Source organism: Scyliorhinus torazame, chromosome 16 (genome assembly GCF_047496885.1).
Source record: "Scyliorhinus torazame isolate Kashiwa2021f chromosome 16, sScyTor2.1, whole genome shotgun sequence".
Taxonomy (NCBI): domain Eukaryota; kingdom Metazoa; phylum Chordata; class Chondrichthyes; order Carcharhiniformes; family Scyliorhinidae; genus Scyliorhinus; species Scyliorhinus torazame.
In genome coordinates this window covers 60639908-60658876 of record NC_092722.1, presented here as the reverse complement: position 1 = coordinate 60658876, position 18969 = coordinate 60639908, and the positions used below count along the sequence as shown (strand labels likewise).

General features: G+C 45.1%; 1 protein-coding gene across 4 annotated transcripts in view; it reads right to left on the bottom strand.

The window, feature by feature from the left end:
- usp48 (ubiquitin specific peptidase 48) overlaps positions 1-18969 on the bottom strand; it is a 198459-nt gene that overhangs the window by 140051 nt on the left and 39439 nt on the right. For all 4 annotated transcript variants that reach the window (XM_072478568.1, XM_072478566.1, XM_072478565.1 and 1 more), the window contains exon 6: positions 4301-4409. In XM_072478568.1, coding sequence (XP_072334669.1) covers positions 4301-4409 — 109 coding nt within the window. The remainder of the gene's footprint in view (positions 1-4300; positions 4410-18969) is intronic.

Genomic DNA, 18969 nt, shown 5'->3' with positions numbered 1-18969 from the left:
TATATCTCGGACCCACAAAGCAGCATGGAAGGAATCATCGCGCTCCTGAAAGGGTTAGGTGCCTTCACAGGCTACAAACTCAACATGTGCAAAAGCGAGATCTTCCCGGTGAACCTGCAAGGGGGAGGGCAGCACTGGTGGGACTGCCGTTTAAACAAGCCCGACACAAATTCCGCCACCTGGGGATCCCAATCGCTTATAACTGGACGGGGGTTCACCAGTGGAACCTGACCAGCCTGACAGAGAAAGTCAAACAGGACTGCAGAGATGGAACACACTCCCACTCCACCTCGCGGGTAGAGTGCAGACGATCAAGATGAACGTGATGCCCAGGTACCTCTTCCTACTTAGATCCATAACGATCTATATCCCCAAGGCCTTTTTCAATTCATTGGACAAGTTAATCATGCCATTTGTATGGGGGGGGGGGGGGAAGAGAGAGGCTAGCCCTCCCAAACCTACAGTACTACCACTGGGCAGCGACTGCAGAAAGAGTAATGAGATGAATTAAGGAGCCAGAAGCCGAGTGGGTGCGCACAGAGGAGACCTCCTGCAGGGGGACCTCACTCCGGGTGCTCGCCACGGCAGCACTCCCTTCTTCACCCAAAAAACACTCCAGTGGTGGTAGCCACTCTCCAGATCTGGAACCAGCCACGGCAACAATTCGGCCTGACCGAAATGCCCGACAAACCCCCATCTGCAATAACCATAGGTTCACACCAGCACTACACTGACAGTCAGGGACCTATGACCGACGGCAGGGTCACAACACTGGATGAACTGACGAGAGATTCCAGCGAGCTAAGGGCAACAAACTCGGATACCTGCAGCTTAAAACTTCCTATGGAAGGAGGCAAGGACATACCCGCGACCACCGTGACGGACGCTACTAGAACTATTAGATGCAGACATTTTAGGTAGAGGGAACTGTAGCAACATGTACGAACGACTGATCGAGGGGGCCAATACGGTACTGGACATGACGAGGAGGAAATGGAAGGAAGACTTGGGGTTCGAGATAGGTTGGGGACTCTGGAGCGAAGCACTACATAGGGTCAACTGCACCTCCACGTGCGCAAGACTCAACGCAACTAAAAGTGGTACACAGAGCCCACTTACCAAGAACCCGAATGAGTAGGTTCTTCCCGGAGGTGGAGGACAGGTGTGAACGGTGCCAAGGAGGCACGGCAACCACGCCCACATGTTCTAGTCTCGCCCCAGACTTGCTGGGTACTGGACAGCCTTCTTCGAGGCAATGTCCAAAGTGGTGGAGATGAGGGTTGAGCCATGCCCGAAAGTGGCGGTCTTTGAGGTATCAGATCAGCCAGACCTCTTCATGGTGACGAGGGCGGACACCCTTGCCTTTGCCGCCCCGATCACCCGCCGTAGAATCCTGCTCGGTCGGCAGTCAGCAGCACCACCTAAAGCTGCAGACTGGCTGTCCGACCTATCGGAATGTCTCCAAATCGAGAAAATAAAATTCACCATCCGAGGGTCGGAAGATGCTTCCTCAAAACATGGGAGCCATTCACGATTGTTCCGGGATCGTTTGCAGCCAACAAACAAGCAAACAAATAAACAAGTAGCCAAGAGCCAGGGGAAAGTAGCCACGACATGATAGAAGAGAGGGAAGGGAGGGAGGAGCATCATTAACTTCACCACTATCAATACCATTGACCAGAATCTGAACTGGACTTGCCATATAAATAATGTGGCTACAAGAGCATGTCAAAGGCTAGAACTCCTGCTGTGCGTAACTCACCTCCTGACTCCCCAAAGCCTGTGCACCATCTACAAGGCACAAGTTAGGAGTGCAACGGAATACTCTCCACTTTCCTGGATGAGTGTAGCTCCAATAACACTCAAGAGGCTCGACACCATCCAGGACAAAGTAGCGCACAGGATTGGCACCCCTTGCACAAACATTCACTCCCTCCACCAACACCACCGCTGTGTCAGTGCGCACCATCCACAAGATGCACTGCAGAAACTCACCAAAGCTCATTAGCATCTTCCAAACCCACACTTGTACCGTCTAGAAGAACAAGGACAAGGCAGCAAACACATGGGAACATCACCATCAGGAAGTTTCCATCCAAGTCACACACCATCCTGACTTGGGTCAAAATCCTTGAACTCACTCTCTCCCACTACTCTTGGTGATACCGACACCACATTGCCTGCAGTGGCTCACAAAGGCAGCTCACCACCTTCCTCAGGGCGATTAGGGATGGGAAATAAATGACGGCCTAGCTGCCAACACCTACATCCCATGAAAAGCGAAAGAAAAATAAATGTGATGGCCGGGACCTCAGGAGGCCGAGATGGATCAACCACTCAGCACTTCTGGTTGATGATGGCTGTAAATGCTCCTTGTATATTGGAATGATGTGCTGGGTACCCCATCATTGAGGATGGGGATATATGGAGGATGGGGATATTTGAGAAACCTCCTCCTCCGGTTAGTTGTTTAATTTTCCAACATCTTTCACAGCTGGACATGGCAGGACTGCAAAACTCAGATCTGATTTATTGGTTGTGGGATCAAATCGCTCTGTCTGTTACATGCTGGTTGTTTGGCAAGCATGTTGTTCCATGTTGGAGCTTCATCAAGTTGACATCTGACTAATTCTGCCTAGTACTGCTTCTGGTATACCCTCCTGCACTTTTCATTGAAACAGGATTGATCGCCTAACGTGATGGTCACGGTGGAAAGGAGTATTTGCTGGGTCAGGAGGTTTCAAATTATGCGTGCATGCAATTCTTCTGCCGCTGATGGCTATGATGTACCTGCTTAACACCTATTACATTTCTAACTTTTTCCGGTTCTGACGAAAGGTCATCAAACCCGAAATGTTAACTTTGTTTCACTCTCTACAGATGCTGCCTGACTTGATCATTTTTGCTTTGATTTCATATTTCCAGCATTTGCAGTATTCTTTTTAGTGTGGGAGATTTTATATACTTCAACTTTCCAAAAGAAGTTGGGTTTCCATTCTTAAAAAATATATAATAGCAAGCATTTTTTTGCAATATCACAGAACTTGGCGGTTATGAACGTTGTTTTAATTTACTGTATTACATGAAAGCTGATCCACAATGTATTCAATGGATTACTATTCGATAAAATGCTGATCCAAATTGATTCGACAAGAAATAAACTTCCAAGCTTGAAAACTAAGTGACTGTACCTTGCATTGTACAGCAAGGAGAACAGATTGAGAGAGCAAGAGAGAGAGAGAGAGAGAGAGAGAGAGAGAGAGAGAGAGGGAGAGAGAGCGAGAGAGAGAGAGAAAGAAAGCGAGAGAACAAGTGGGGTAAGGAGGTGGCCAAAGGGATTTAAATAGAAGGATGAAAATTTAGAATTTAAATGAGACATCAGAGGATTGGGGGTCAACACAAGTCAATGGTACAGGGCTGTTGGATAGGATGGGACCAGCAGAATTTTGGTTGTGCTCAGTTACTCAGGGTGTCAAGACTCCATGCAGTTGAAGCTGGAGATCTCTTCATGAGTACGTTTACTTGTGTAGCAAGTGGAGCCAGAGCTCATGAAAACGCAGCCTCTCCTGCGCTCGCATCACATCTACTACTCTTTTTGCCATTGTAAGTTCTTTTAACCTAATACTATCCTAAACTTTTCACTTTCCAGTTAAGTTTTTATTCCTCAAGGGAATGCATGTTTGTTAAGAACTGTGAAGTATTCATTTAAATCCTTTCCATTTCTTACCTACAGTCACATCTTTGTATCCAATTCCTCAACCTACTTCAGCCAACATGCCCCTCATACCATTGGAATCGGTTTTGATCAGTTAGTTGTGAATAGTTTCGGACTTAACCATATCACTCTCCAACTTCATTATCTATTAATTATACCATGATCACCCTTTCCCAAAATATCCTTCACTAAAATGTAATTAATTAACAGTGTCTCGTAACACAATACTAGGTTTTAAATAGCCTGTTCCCTAGATGGTTCCTTGAACTATGGTTCTATAAAACTGTCTCAAATGCATTCCATTAATTTGGTTTCTAAGCTACATCTGCCAACTTGGTTTGCCCAGTTCGCGTGAAGATTAAAATCCTCCAGGATTATTGCATTCCCTTGTTATATACTCTTAATTCCTGAATAAAATTAGAAATGTCTCCCACCTGTCCACGCCAGGGTAAATGAAAAATTGATAGCACTTCAGATCGGGATGAAGGCTGTAAAAATTTGACGGGACTCCACAATTATTTTTGTATTATGTGGGTCAGCACAGTGCGTGTGGTCTTTTACCCCCATTACCAAATGCCAAGGTACCTTCAGAAATTCATCAATGCAATCTGTCAGTTGCTTGTGTCCTTGGATATTTAACTCCAGTTCATAAAAACGAGATAACAGCTTAGACTCCCGCCCGCACTGATTACACCTGAAATTAAACAGAGATATTCCTAATTAAGTAGGGACTAAACAAAAATCTGCTTTGAAAATATAACAGCATAGTACAAATCATAGCTCAACAAGTGGAACTCTACCTTCTACATTAGATGCACTAGGGATACAAGATGTTGACTGGACACCAAGAATTTCATTCATTTCAAATAGCTGAACATTTGGTCAGAATACTCTTCCTATCACAGATTTGCTAATAATTCCACAAATTCTGCCTGGTCACAAATTAACAAAGTTTAGATTAAAAAGTGAGGTTTCATTATTTTATTTAATTTCAATGTTCTGAATGCCACCAAGAGTACATATGGTTTGTGCAAATATGGTGAAAGCTGTCACTGTGGGTGCATAACGTACACGACGGGAACACGATCATTACATTTACAGTGTTGCATCACTTTGCATAAAGGAGGGGTAGATAGAAATAGTTACTTGAAAGGTAATGGACAGTTGCAGAAAACAGAAAAGCACTAAAATGCCTTTAACAGAAAAAACCTGCATTTAAAGCGCTTTCAATGTATAAGTTTCAAGGCACTTCACAAGGGATAAACAGGCAAAAACTATCACTGGACCAAAGTAGGAGGGAGTCATTAGGACAGATGACCAAAGATGGGGTTTTACGGAGCACGTGCAATGTGAAGGATGAGGTTTCAGCAGTAGAAGGGCTGAGGCAGAAGCAAAGATGAACAATATTTAATCCAAGACCGAGTTAGGGAACTGGAGCTGGAGTTGGAAGAACTTCGGATCATTCGGGAGGCAGAAGGGGTTATAGATAGCAGCTTCAGGGAATTAGTTACACCAAAGATTGGAGATAGGTGGGTAACTGTAAGAGGAACTGGGAAAAAGCAGTCAGTGCAGGGATCCCCTGCGGTCGTTCCCCTGAGAAACAAGTATACCGCTTTGGATACTTGTGGGGACGACGACTTACCAGGGGTAAGCCATGGGGTACGGGCCTCTGGCACGGAGTCTGTCCCTGTTGCTCAGAAGGGAAGGGGGGAGAGGAGCAGAGCATTAGTAATTGGGGACTCTATAGTCAGGGGCACAGATAGGAGATTTTGTGGGAGCGTGAGAGACTCACGTTTGGTATGTTGCCTCCCAGGTGCAAGGGTACGTGATGTCTCGGATCGTGTTTTCCGGGTCCTTAGGGGGGAGGGGGAGCAGCCCCAAGTCGTGGTCCACATTGGCACTAACGACATAGGTAGGAAAGGGGACAAGGATGTCAGGCAGGCTTTCAGGGAGCTAGGATGGAAGCTCAGAACTAGAACAAACAGAGTTGTTATCTCTGGGTTGTTGCCCGTGCCACGTGATAGTGAGATGAGGAATAGGGAGAGAGAGCATTTAAACACGTGGCTACAGGGATGGTGCAGGCGGGAGGGATTCAGATTTCTGGATAACTGGGGCTCTTTCTGGGGAAGGTGGGACCTCTACAGACAGGATGGTCTACATCTGAACCTGAGGGGCACAAATATCCTGGGGGGGAGATTTGTTAGTGCTCTTTGGGGGGGGGGGTTAAACTAATGCAGCAGGGGCATGGGAACCTGGATTGTAGTTTTAGGGTAAGGGAGAATGAGAGTATAGAGGAGCACAGATTTGACGTCGCAGGAGGGGGACAGTGTTCAGGTAGGTGGTTTGAAGTGTGTCTACTTCAATGCCAGGAGTATACGAAACAAGGTAAGGGAACTGGCAGCATGGGTTGGTACCTGGGACTTCGATGTTGTGGCCATTTCGGAGACATGGATAGAGCAGGGACAGGAATGGATGTTGCAGGTTCCGGGGTTTAGGTGTTTTAGTAAGCTCAGAGAAGGAGGCAAAAGAGGGGGAGGTGTGGCGCTGCTAGTCAAGAGCAGTATTACGGTGGCGGAGAGGATGCTAGATGGGGACTCTTCTTCCGAGGTAGTATGGGCTGAAGTTAGAAACAGGAAAGGAGAGGTCACCCTGTTGGGAGTTTTTTTATAGGCCTCCTAATAGTTCTAGGGATGTAGAGGAAAGGATGGCGAAGATGATTCTGGATATGAGCGAAAGTAACAGGGTAGTTATTATGGGAGACTTTAACTTTCCAAATATTGACTGGAAAAGATGTAGTTCGAGTACAATAGATGGGTCGTTTTTTGTACAGTGTGTGCAGGAGGGTTTCCTGAAACAATATGTTGACAGGCCAACAAGAGGCGAGGCCACGTTGGATTTGGTTTTGGGTAATGAACCAGGCCAGGTGTTGGATTTGGAGGTAGGAGAGCACTTTGGGGACAGTGAACACAATTCGGTGACGTTTACGTTAATGATGGAAAGGGATAAGTATACACCGCAGGGCAAGAGTTATAGCTGGGGGAAGGGCAATTATGATTCCATTAGACGTGACTTGGGGGGGATAAGGTGGAGAAGTAGGCTGCAAGTGTTGGGCACACTGGATAAGTGGGGCTTGTTCAAGGATCAGCTACTGCGTGTTCTTGATAAGTATGTACCGGTCAGACAGAGAGGAAGGCGTCGAGCGAGGGAACCGTGGTTTACCAAGGAAGTGGAATCTCTTGTTAAGAGGAAGAAGGAGGCCTATGTGAAGATGAAGTGTGAAGTTTCGGTTGGGGCGATGGATAGTTACAAGGTAGCGAGGAAGGATCTAAAGAGAGAGCTAAGACGAGCAAGGAGGGGACATGAGAAGTATTTGGCAGGTAGGATCAAGGAAAACCCAAAAGCTTTCTATACGTATGTCAGGAATAAGCAAATGACTAGGGAAAGAGTAGGACCAGTCAAGGACAGGGATGGGAAATTGTGTGTGGAGTCTGAAGAGATAGGCGAGATACTAAATGAATATTTTTTGTCAGTATTCACTCAGGAAAAAGATAATGTTGTGGAGGAGAATGCGGAGCCCCAGGCTAATAGAATAGATGGCATTGAGGTACGTAGGGAAGAGGTGTTGGCAATTCTGGACAGGCTGAAAAGAGATAAGTCCCCGGGACCTGATGGGATTTATCCTAGGATTCTCTGGGAGGCCAGGGAAGAGATTGCTGGACCTTTGGCTTTGATTTTTATGTCATCATTGGCTACAGGAATAGTGCCAGAGGACTGGAGGACAGCAAATGTGGTCCCTTTGTTCAAAAAGGGGAGCAGAGACAACCCCGGCAACTATAGACCGGTGAGCCTCACGTCTGTAGTGGGTAAAGTCTTGGAGGGGATTATAAGAGACAAGATTTATAATCATCTAGATAGGAATAATATGATCAGGGATAGTCAGCATGGCTTTGTGAAGGGTAGGTCATGCCTCACAAACCTTATTGAGTTCTTTGAGAAGGTGACTGAACAGGTAGACGAGGGTAGAGCAGTTGATGTGGTGTATATGGATTTCAGCAAAGCGTTTGATAAGGTTCCCCACGGTAGGCGATTGCAAAAAATACGGAGGCTGGGGATTGAGGGTGATTTAGAGATGTGGATCAGAAATTGGCTAGCTGAAAGAAGACAGAGGGTGGTGGTTGATGGGAAATGTTCAGAATGGAGTACAGTGACAAGTGGAGTACCACAAGGATCTGTTCTGGGGCCGTTGCTGTTTGTCATTTTTATCAATGCCCTAGAGGAAGGCGCAGAAGGGTGGGTGAGTAAATTTGCAGACGATACTAAAGTCGGTGGTGTTGTCGATAGTGTGGAAGGATGTAGCAGGTTACAGAGGGATATAGATAAGCTGCAGAGCTGGGCTGAGAGGTGGCAAATGGAGTTTAATGTAGAGAAGTGTGAGGTGATTCACTTTGGAAGGAATAACAGGAATGCGGAATATTTGGCTAATGGTAAAGTTCTTGAAAGTGTGGATGAGCAGAGGGATCTAGGTGTCCATGTACATAGATCCCTGAAAGTTGCCACCCAGGTTGATAGGGTTGTGAAGAAGGCCTATGGAGTGTTGGCCTTTATTGGTAGAGGGATTGAGTTCCGGAGTCGGGAGGTCATGTTGCAGCTGTACAGAACTCTGGTACGGCCGCATTTGTTGGAGTATTGCGTACAGTTCTGGTCACCGCATTATAGGAAGGACGTGGAGGCTTTGGAGCGGGTGCAGAGGAGATTTACCAGGATGTTGCCTGGTATGGAGGGAAAATCTTATGAGGAAAGGCTGATGGACTTGAGGTTGTTTTCGTTGGAGAGAAGAAGGTTAAGAGGAGACTTAATAGAGGCATACAAAATGATCAGGGGGTTGGATAGGGTGGACAGTGAGAGCCTTCTCCCGCGGATGGATATGGCTGGCACGAGGGGACATAACTTTAAACTGAGGGGTAATAGATATAGGACAGAGGTCAGAGGTAGGTTCTTTACGCAAAGAGTAGTGAGGCCGTGGAATGCCCTACCTGCTACAGTAGTGAACTCGCCAACATTGAGGACATTTAAAAGTTTATTGGATAAACATATGGATGATAATGGCATAGTGTAGGTTAGATGGCTTTTGTTTTGGTGCAACATCGTGGGCCGAAGGGCCTGTACTGCGCTGTATTGTTCTATGTTCTATGTAATATTTATGGAGAAATAGTCGTCTAGGTGACGGCGAGGATCGGGAGTCAGAAACTCGGTTCTCAAAAAGAGACTCAAAAAGGATAGCAGTTACAAACAAACAGCCTGGTTCAGCTCAACAACACCCAGGGAGGTGATTGAACCAAAGTAAAATTAAAACACTGCGGATGCAGACCTGAAATAAAAACAGGAAGCGCTGAGAAAACTAAGGGAGGTCAGGCAGCGTCTGTGGAGAGAGAGAGAGAGAGAGAGAGAGAGAGAGAGAGAGAGAGAGAGAGAAAGATAGAATTCATGCTTCGAGTCCAAGATGACTCTTCATGACTGAATCGGAGGCTAGGGAACGGAGGTTGTGGCATAACCTGATTTTCCAATCCCAAAGCCGAGCACACCTGCTTCAAATAAAAACTTTTTACAAGCTCATTAAACGGTCAAACAAAGCTAGCAGTCCCCTTCGCGGCTAGGTAAACATGCCCCATCAAACCAGAATCTATTGGAGTATCTTGGAGCTCAGGCAGCCAATCATAATGAAGTTCATTTTCCCAAACAGATATCTGGCCATCTGTTCAGTTTGCTTTGTTGATGCAGTTGCCAGAGACAGGAGGCGGGCCTTCTAACGACGCCTGCATCAGCCCGCCTCTGGTGCTGTCCCTGTTGGTAATGGCCCTAACTCCAGCCCACACCTGACTCTCGAATACCAAAATTCAGGTGAACTGGTGACTTTCCGAAGCCAGGATTGCAAAGTCGGGAAATGGCCCGACTAACGCTTACCGAACAAAAGACAAAAATTCAGCTCAATTACTTTGGTTGACCCAACATTTAACTGGAGAAAATTTCTGCTCATCCAAGACTGGGTATCAGATGCAAGATCAAGCATCAAAGGATCAATATTTTTCTGAAAACAGTCTCGAATCTAATTTGGTTTATCATAGGTTTTGGTGATAAGCAGTTAACCATCTATGTCGGTTTTGATTTTTCCAACAATTTGAATCAAAAAGAATATAGGTTTTGAGGCCATTATATTGCCTTTGTCATTTCATTCCTCCTACCTGTTATCCTATCATAGACCTTCCCTTTTGTTCCCCACCCCCCACGTTTTCCCTGCCTTGATGCCTGCTCAAAACCACTTTCACCTCCTAACATTGTCCAGTTCTGACAAAAAAAGATTTTGACCTGAAATTTTAATTGTTTCCCTCTCTACAGATGCAACCTGACAGAACTTGAGGCCAAAAATCAAAGTGAACTCTCCAGTTTAGTGCAGAAGTGTTCCATTACCTGAGGGGACATTTTTCAGATGAGACATTAAACCAAGGCTCCGTGTCTGTCTTCTCAGGTGAACCCCCAGGCATTATTTTGAAGCAGTGCAGTGGAGTTAACCCTGACATCACAGCTAACATTTATCCCTCAATCAGCATCACAAATATAAATCATGGTTTGAGAACTTGTGTAAATTGGCTGTCATGTTCCCTACATTACAAGTGACTACATATCAATAAAAAGTACTTCATTGGCTGTAAAGTGCTTTGGGATGCCCGGTTTCGTGCAAGGTGTTTTTTAAAACACTTTAATTCAACAGTTCTTATTTTTAATTACAGGTTTTTTATTGCTCTCATGTAAAAGCCCATTTATCCCAAAGTTAATTCCTTATAAACTACTGGAAGATAGCTTTAAAATTTGTTCACGCTAAAACTCTATCATATCGATAAGCAGAACTCCACCTTGCCTCAATCAAGCTTTTCTGCATACAATAGGCCAATGTATTCTGAAGAGTGGCATCAGGAATTGCATTCTGAAAATGAGTTTTGGTCTTTGTGGACTGATATTATAGACAGTTGAGTCTTATCTCAGTTGATGATTTTGAGGAGATTAATAGTCATATTGCGGGGGGGGGGGGGGAGAAAGAGAGAGAGAGAGAGAGAGAGAGAGAGAAAACAGGAGCAGGATGAGGTAGAGTATATCAATGCCTGCAATCAGAATCTGATATGAGTAAGCTCGCTTAGACAGTCATTTTTGAAATGTTAGGTTTGAGCTCTCAGCCAGATTTCCAGGGCAGGCAATTAAGAGGTTGCATGAATTCATAACTTATCTACCTCAAATAACGGCTTTGCTGATTGCCTAACTGTGAATGATTTCTTATGGGCGGCACGGTGATACAGTGGTTAGCACTGCTCCTCACAATACCAGGAACCGGGGTTCTATTCCAACCTTGGGTGGCTGACTGTATGGAATTTGCATTCGCCCCGTGTCTGCGTGGGTGCTCCAGTTTCTTCCCACAGTCCAAAGATGTGCTGGTTAGGTGGGATTACCGGATGGGGCTGGGGAGTGGACCTAGGTAGGGAGCTCCTTCTGAGGGTCGGTGCAAACTTGATGGGCTGAATAGCCTCCTTCTGCACTGTAGGAATTCTATGATTTGAATTGCAGAGGAACAAAAATATGTTTCCTCCTTCAGAGGAATTCTGCAGTTTGGAAGCACTGCAAGATTGCACAGGAGCTGGGAGTTTCCATATAGTTCCTGCTGCTTATACAAGGTGATCAGGAGGGGCTGATTCAGTGACTCAGTTCGACTGTCATTGGCTGGAATTACCTCTAAAGACCAGCACATTCTGGAACTGTTCAATCATCACTGAAGTCAAATCTTTGTTTTCTACTTTCTTGCTGAGACTTTCTGAAACCAATTTGGCCATCAGCTTGAAGCTGAAGAAATCAATCAGCCAGTGTTATTTTCCACTGCTCAATTTGTACAGGAGAGCAGCCCCAGTGACCACCACTGCTTAGACGTGTGATAAAAACAGCAATGGTTACTCCAATGGAATGTTATTCCAGTCACAGTGCTCGTCAGCATGCAAGTTTCAGTTGATTGAAGATGCACGTCTACTCATAGCAACTGACTTTTCAAGATGACTGAATGAGCAGTGTTTGGATTATACCTGAATTATAATCACAGTGCATCTTTAGTTTGTCATCGCCAATGGTCCCTCTGAGCCGCCGCAAGGTCATACAGAGCCTGAACATCCTCGCATAGGCTGTGCCCAAGCTAATCCTATCAAGTTGCTGCGCAAACAAATTTGGGCCATGCACTTCAAGGAATCAACCATACACACTCACAAGAAATTAAAGATTATGTTCATCTATGCCCTACTAGGTTTATGACTGAATCCAGATCAATCTAAATCAACCTGATGCATTTCTTTACAAGATAAAGGATTTATTCACAATCTGCCCAAACAAACTCCACAAAACACCAATGATTACAGCGCACAAACATCTGTAACAAGTGTAAACATTCCATTACAATTGAAAATGCTCTGAGAATACCAACACACAATAACTCTCCACACAGAAGTCTCCCGATCTCAGCGGTGATGGGAGGAATCCATCATGAAAACACAGCATTTCAGCCGCAATGGAAAAAGCTTTGGGAATGCAATTAGCCGGTTGGCCCTGTGCACCTACTCGAAAAGCAATTATAAAATAATCCCAGCAAAGGCAGAAGAACCATCAAAATGTATTACAATGAGAGGTAACTAACAAACACATAATAAGAGATTCCCAGGCAAATCATACAAGAAAAATGAATATCTTGCATTTGTATATCACCTTTCAACATGACCGTAAGACATCCCAATGCACATTGTAGCCAATGAAGTATTTTTGAAGTGTAACCAGTGTTGTAGCCTAGAGAAACAGCAACCAATTTGCACCTGCAAACTCCCAGAAAGCTGCACCAAGATAAATAACCAATCTGCCGTGGTGATGTTTGATGTTGATTGGGGGCAAATATTGACTCAACCCAGAAAACTCCCCGACGCATGGCTGAAAACAGTAAAACTTTTGTTATCCGGCATGCTCCAGGAACGGGAGGTGCTGTTTAACAGAGATTTACACAAGGTGTTGCTCTCCTTTGAGGGTTTGAGAGGAGCGGGGAAAGCAGCTGGTGGTCAAGAGCCAAGGGCAGTAAAACCACAACAATTGAGGATCAAGCTGACAGACATCATGTCCTTCAGACTGGCTTTAGAGCCGTGTCAGTTTCACCCACAGTCGTTCCGAGCAGGAACCGCTGCTTTTGATTTTCAGGCAACATTATGGGTTTCCAGCCGGCTTTAAAACTGCAAACCAACCCCGACTCTGGGGTTTTGGAAACCGCCACTTGACGCTGTTTCTGACCTTCAGACCAGCTTTACAAGAAAACAAAAACCGAGCTATCAGAAATTCCAGTTACTAGAATATGATAGTGCCGAATAACGTAATGTCTACAGTGCACCAATTTCAGAAACCTGACAGGGTCCAAGGTTACCATCTCAGCTAAAGACAGCAACTCTGAGAGAGCAGTGGTTCCTTGGTGCTGTAATCAACTATTAGTTTAGATTGCTCGTAGGGCAGCACGGTGGCGCAGTGGTAGCACTGCAGTCCTCACGGCACCAAGGTCCCAGGTTCGATCCCGGCTCTGGGTCACTGTCCGTGTGGAGTTTGCACATTCTCCCCGTGTTTGCGTGGGTTTCACCCCCACAACCCAAAGATGTGCAGGGTAGGTGGATTGAACATGCTAAATTGCTCCTTAATTGGAAAAAATGAATTGGGTACTCTAAATTTATAAGTTTAGCTTGCTCGTGCAAATCTTTAGAACATGGGTTTGAACCCAGGACCCACTGACTCAGAAATGAGAATATGATCATTTTGTCGAGGCTGCTTGCTTAGAAAGCAAAGTGACAATTTACTATCTGCGCCATTGTTCATCACGTTAGAAGAACCAGTTTTCAAACAATAAACACCTTATCAACAGAATTTTTTTTATTTAAAAAAAAAAATAAATTTAGAGTACCCAATTATTTTTTTTTCCAATTAAGGGGCAATTTAGCTTTCAATTCCAGATATATTCAATTGAATTAGCTGCCGTGTTGGGATATGAACCCGTGCCTCCAGAACATTAGCTTGGGTCTCCAAATTACAAGTCCAATGAGATTACCACTGTGCCAGTCTCCCCCTGCTTTTGAGTCTCTAATTGGAGTAGCCAGAGAATGGGCAATAGGCCAGTGGAGGAGTATGACAGTAGTGGAACTGAAAAAAGAATGATGTGTCACTGCACCCCATATTGAATGGGAAGCTAAGGCGAGCACAGTATCACGAAAACTAATTCCTGCAAAAGACCATTACATGATGAGATAGCACACTGGAAAGCTCCATCTTAACTGCCTCTTTAAGGTAGAGTTCAAGAACATACAAGAGTTTCAACATACAGGAATATCTAATCACTGAAAACCTTTCTTCACTATTGATGAAAAGGAATGGCCTTTATATTTAACCAATAAATAGTACGAGATAATGGACTGTGAGCAGTGAATTCATTGTTTGGTACTAATGAATGTCATACTACTTAACCTCACTGAGATCATTTACAATACTAGGATAAATAAAGAACCTAACATTATAAAGGGCAATAAAACACAAACATTTCAATGGGACCAAAATATTTATTTTTAAAAACATCCATTGAGACAGACATCGACTACCTAAACACTTAATTTAACAGGGTCGGCACGGTGGTCAGCACTGCTGTCTCACAGTATCATGGACCCCGGTTCAACTGCGGCCATGGGTGACTGTCTGTGTGTAGTTTGCGTAACTTTCTCCCCGTGTCTGCGTAACGTTCCTCCGGGTGCTCTGGTTTCCTCTCACTGGATTGGCCATGATAAATTGCTTCTTGGTATCCAAAGATGTGGTTAGATGGATTCGCCATGCTAAAGGTCCCCTTCGTGTCCAAAGCTAGATGGGGTTACAGGAATAGGGCAGAGGAGTGGACTTGGGTAGAGTGCTCTTTCAGAGGGTTGGTATAGATTTGATCAGCCAAATGGCCTCCTTCTGCACTGTAGGGAATCTATGGATAACATCCTAAATGAAAAGTTGTTTGAAATGAAGAGTTCCTCTACTGTAATTCAGCAAAATACCAATAACCTGCATATTATAATTCAATCTCCATGTTGAATACAATTACTTACTTGCTGCCTCTGAGGTCCTGGTACATAGACAATCTTAGTCCCGAAAGACGTTCTTGTTAGGTGAATTGGACATTCTGAATTCTCCCTCAGTGTACCCCAACAGGTGCCGTAGTATGGCGACATGGGGATTTTCACAGTAACTTCATTGCAGTGCTAATGTAAGCCTACTTGTGACACTAATAAAGATTATTATTTCTACAAAGTACAGTGTGTTCTCTTGAACCCAATAGTCACTTGGTGAATTCCAATGAAATTACGCAACTTCATCTGCATAAACCTACACAGCCAAATCAAGCCCAACTGTCCACAGCACTGGACCTAGAAAAACCTACTTAACACACATTTTATTCAGTGAAAAATGGTGCAAACACTAAACCAGTATGGATATTGACTCAAATCCAAATTGGTACAGTATAACTTATGCAGATTATTTTGTACTGAAGTACATCTAATGACCAGCATCAAAAACGAGACCAATAGCAAACTGTGAATCTCATCTCACAAAACGATTGCTACTTTTGTACCAGTAATTTACAGGAATATTATCCAACTCTCTTCCTCTAACCCAGATTTCAATGGATTTCCTTATATTGGTTTTGTAACATTGATCTGGGGATGCGGTGGAGTAGTGGTATTGTCACTGGACTAGTAATCCAGAGGTCCAGGATAATGCTCTGGAAACGGAGTTTGAATCCCACCACGACAGATGAAATTTGAATTCGATAAAAATTTGGAATTAAGAGAACATTTAATGAGGCAAGGGAGCGGGGATACTTCCCCCGACAATGTCACAGGCCTCAATCTCATGGATCCTGAAGCGGGAGAAGAACCGAGATATGGGGTCATACAGGCCAATCTCCCTATTGAATGCTGATGCCAAACTGTTGGCTAAAATCTTGTCCTCAAGGATAGAAGATTGTGTCCCAGAGGTGATAGGGGAGGACCAGGCGGGGTTTGTTAAGGGCAGACAGCTAACGGTCAATGTTAGAAGGCTCTTAAACGTGATCATGATGCCCCCAGCGGGGAGGGAGGTGGAAGTAGTGGTTGCGATGGACACAGGAACAGCCTTCGACTAGGTGGAATGGATCTATTTGTAGGAGGTGTTGGGGCAGTTCGGGTTTGGGCAGAGCTTTATTGATTGGGTTCAGTTGTTGCACTCGGCACCGGTGGCGAGTGTCCTAACAAATCGGTTGACATTGGACTATTAAATTGCACCGGGGACTAGGCAGGGATGTCCCCTCTCCCCACTGATGTTCACTTTAGCCATAGAGCCGCTGGCGATGGCACTAAGGGCTTGGTCCGGGGGGGGGGGGGGACCTCCCGAGTTTTGTGTTTGTTTTTCAATGACCCCCAACTTCATCCCGAGGGCCTTTTTTAAACTAATGGACAAGGCGATTTTGGGTTTTGTGTGGGCGGGTAAACCCCGCGAGTGAAGAAAGTGTTGCTGGAGCGTGGCCGAGGGTAGGGTGGGTTGGCGCTGCCAAACTTTAGCAACTATTACTGGGCCACAAATATAGTCATGATTAGGAAGTGGGTAGTTTGGGGGGGGGGGGGGGGGTGGAGGGGGTTGTGGGAGCGAGTAGAGGCGGCATCATGCAAGGACACACGTTTGGGGGCATTGGTAACGGCACCTCTGCCGTTCTTGCCAGCCCGGTGCTCCACAAGCCCGGTGGCAGTGGCAGCCGTGAGAGTCTGGGGGCAGTGGAAGAAGCATAGGAGAATGGAGGGAGCATCGGTCTGGGCCCCAATTTGCAGTAACCATCGGTTTGTACCGGGAAGGCTGGATGGGGGGGGTTTCGGAGATGGCAGAGAGCAGGGATTGAGAGGATAGGGGATCTATTTATAGATAGGAGCTTCCCCTGTTTGAAAGATTAGGAGGAGAAATTGGGGGGGGGGGGGGGGGGGGGGGGGGTGTGGAGGAGATTGAGGCAAGTTTTTGGGTGGATGCGTTAAGCAGTCAGTACGCCTCATCATGTGCCAGGCTCAGCCTGATTCAGTTTAAGGTGGTTCACCGGGCACACATGACGGTGGCTTGGATGAGCAAGTTTTTGGGATAGTGGACAGGTGTGCAAGATGTGGGGGAGGGCCAGCAAACCATGTCCATATGTTTTGGGCATGTTCGAAGCTTAGGGGATTTGGGCAGGGTTTTACAGATGTCATGTCCACGGTGTTAAAAACAAGGGTGGTGCCAAGTCCAGAGGTGGCGATTTTTGGAGTGTCGGAAGATCCGGGAGTCCAGGGAGTGAGAGAGACTGACGTCTCGGCCTTTGCCTTCTTGGCAGCCCGGAGACGGATATTGTTAGCGTGGAGGGACTCAAAGCCCCCGAATTCAGAGATTTGGTTAGTGACATGGCCTGGTTTCTAAGATTTGAGAAAATAAAGTTTGCCCCAAGAGGGTCAATGCTAGGGTTCGTCCAGAGGTGGCAGTGTCATGAAACCATTGTCAATTGTTGTAAAAACCCATCTGGCTCACTAATGTCCTTTAGGGAAGGACATTTGCTGTCCTTAGCTGGTCTGGCCTACATGCGATTCCAGACTCACAGCAATGTGATTTGGATTACAGGAAGTTATAGACGGGATGGTCAAATGGGCAGAAAAGTGGCAGATGGAATTTAACGTTGAAAAGTGTGAGGTTATACACTTTTGGAAGAAGTGAGAAGGAAGTATTCAATGAATGGCCTGACACTGGGAAGTTCTGAGGAACAAAGGGACCTTGGCATATTGGTCCATAGGTCTCTGAAGGGCGGGTTGATAGGGTGGTGAAAAAGGCATATGGGACATTTGTATTTATCAATCGAGGCATTGATTACAAAGGCAGGGAGGTCATGTTTGAGTTGTATAGAAATTTGGTGAGGCCACAGCTGGCGCGATGTATGCAAATCTGGTCATCACATTATAGGAAGGATGTGATTGAACTGGAGGGGGTGCAGGGGCGATTCACCAGCCTGGGATGGAACAGGTAAGTTATGATGAGAGGTTGTATTTGCTTGGGTTGCTTTTGTTGGAGCAGAGAAGATGGAAGGGTGAACTGGTTGAGTTGTACAAGATTATGAGGGGCATGGACAGGGTGGATAGGGAGCAGCTGTTCCCCTTAGTTGAAGGGTCACTTATGAGGGGACACAGATTCATGGTGAGGGGCAGGAGCTTTAGGGGGGATTTAAGTGTTTCATCCATCAGTGCAGACTCAAAGGGTCTCTTCTGCATTGTATTATCCTGTAATTCTGAGAGTGCAATTTCAGTGTGAAAAAAATTACTCACTAAAGAAAAAGGAATAAGACCAAAGTCCAGATTATAAAGAATGTTAAGGTAATGTAAATACTTCAGTTTAGAAAGAAAAAGGAAATAATGCAACTGATAAAATATAACAGGAGGAGAAAACAAGTGTACTCATTTAAATATCGAGGAAACCAGCATCAGGACAAAAGGGTCTATTGCTCAAAAAAGAGAGTTTGATACATATGAGAAATAAAACAAAGCATTTAAACCAGTTTAAAGGGTATAATATGGCGGCCATCCCCAAGACAAGACTACAAGTTGGGCACAATTGGGAGGTGATGGATAACCAGGGAAATGGAAAAAATGGAACTGTGGAAAGTGGAAGCATCAGGTCGCATAGGTAGTAGAAACTGCATAGAATTCAAAACAGAAAAAAATGAATTCATTTGGTGGGAGTTTTGTAGAACCTCTGACAGTAGTGATAAAGCAACTGAATGCACAAACACAATAAGAGCAGATTGTTGCAAAAACAGTGGCGATAATTGGACATTTCAGCTTTCACTGACTGGAAGAGATACAGCTCATGTCCCAAAGGCAGGCAATTTCTCCAGTGTATTTGACACCGTTTTCAGGAACAATAAGCTCTGGAACCAACATGAGAACTGGTCATAATAGACTTAGTGATGTGTATTGATCCTGAATTAATCAACAAATGGTAAGAGAATACCTAATTAATTGCGGCCATAACTGGGTACAATAGCATAGTGGTAATGCTAGGCTAATGCTCAGAAGACATGCATCCAAACAGCAATGTGGCAGCTGAGGAATTTAACTACTTTTAAGTAAGTAAAATTG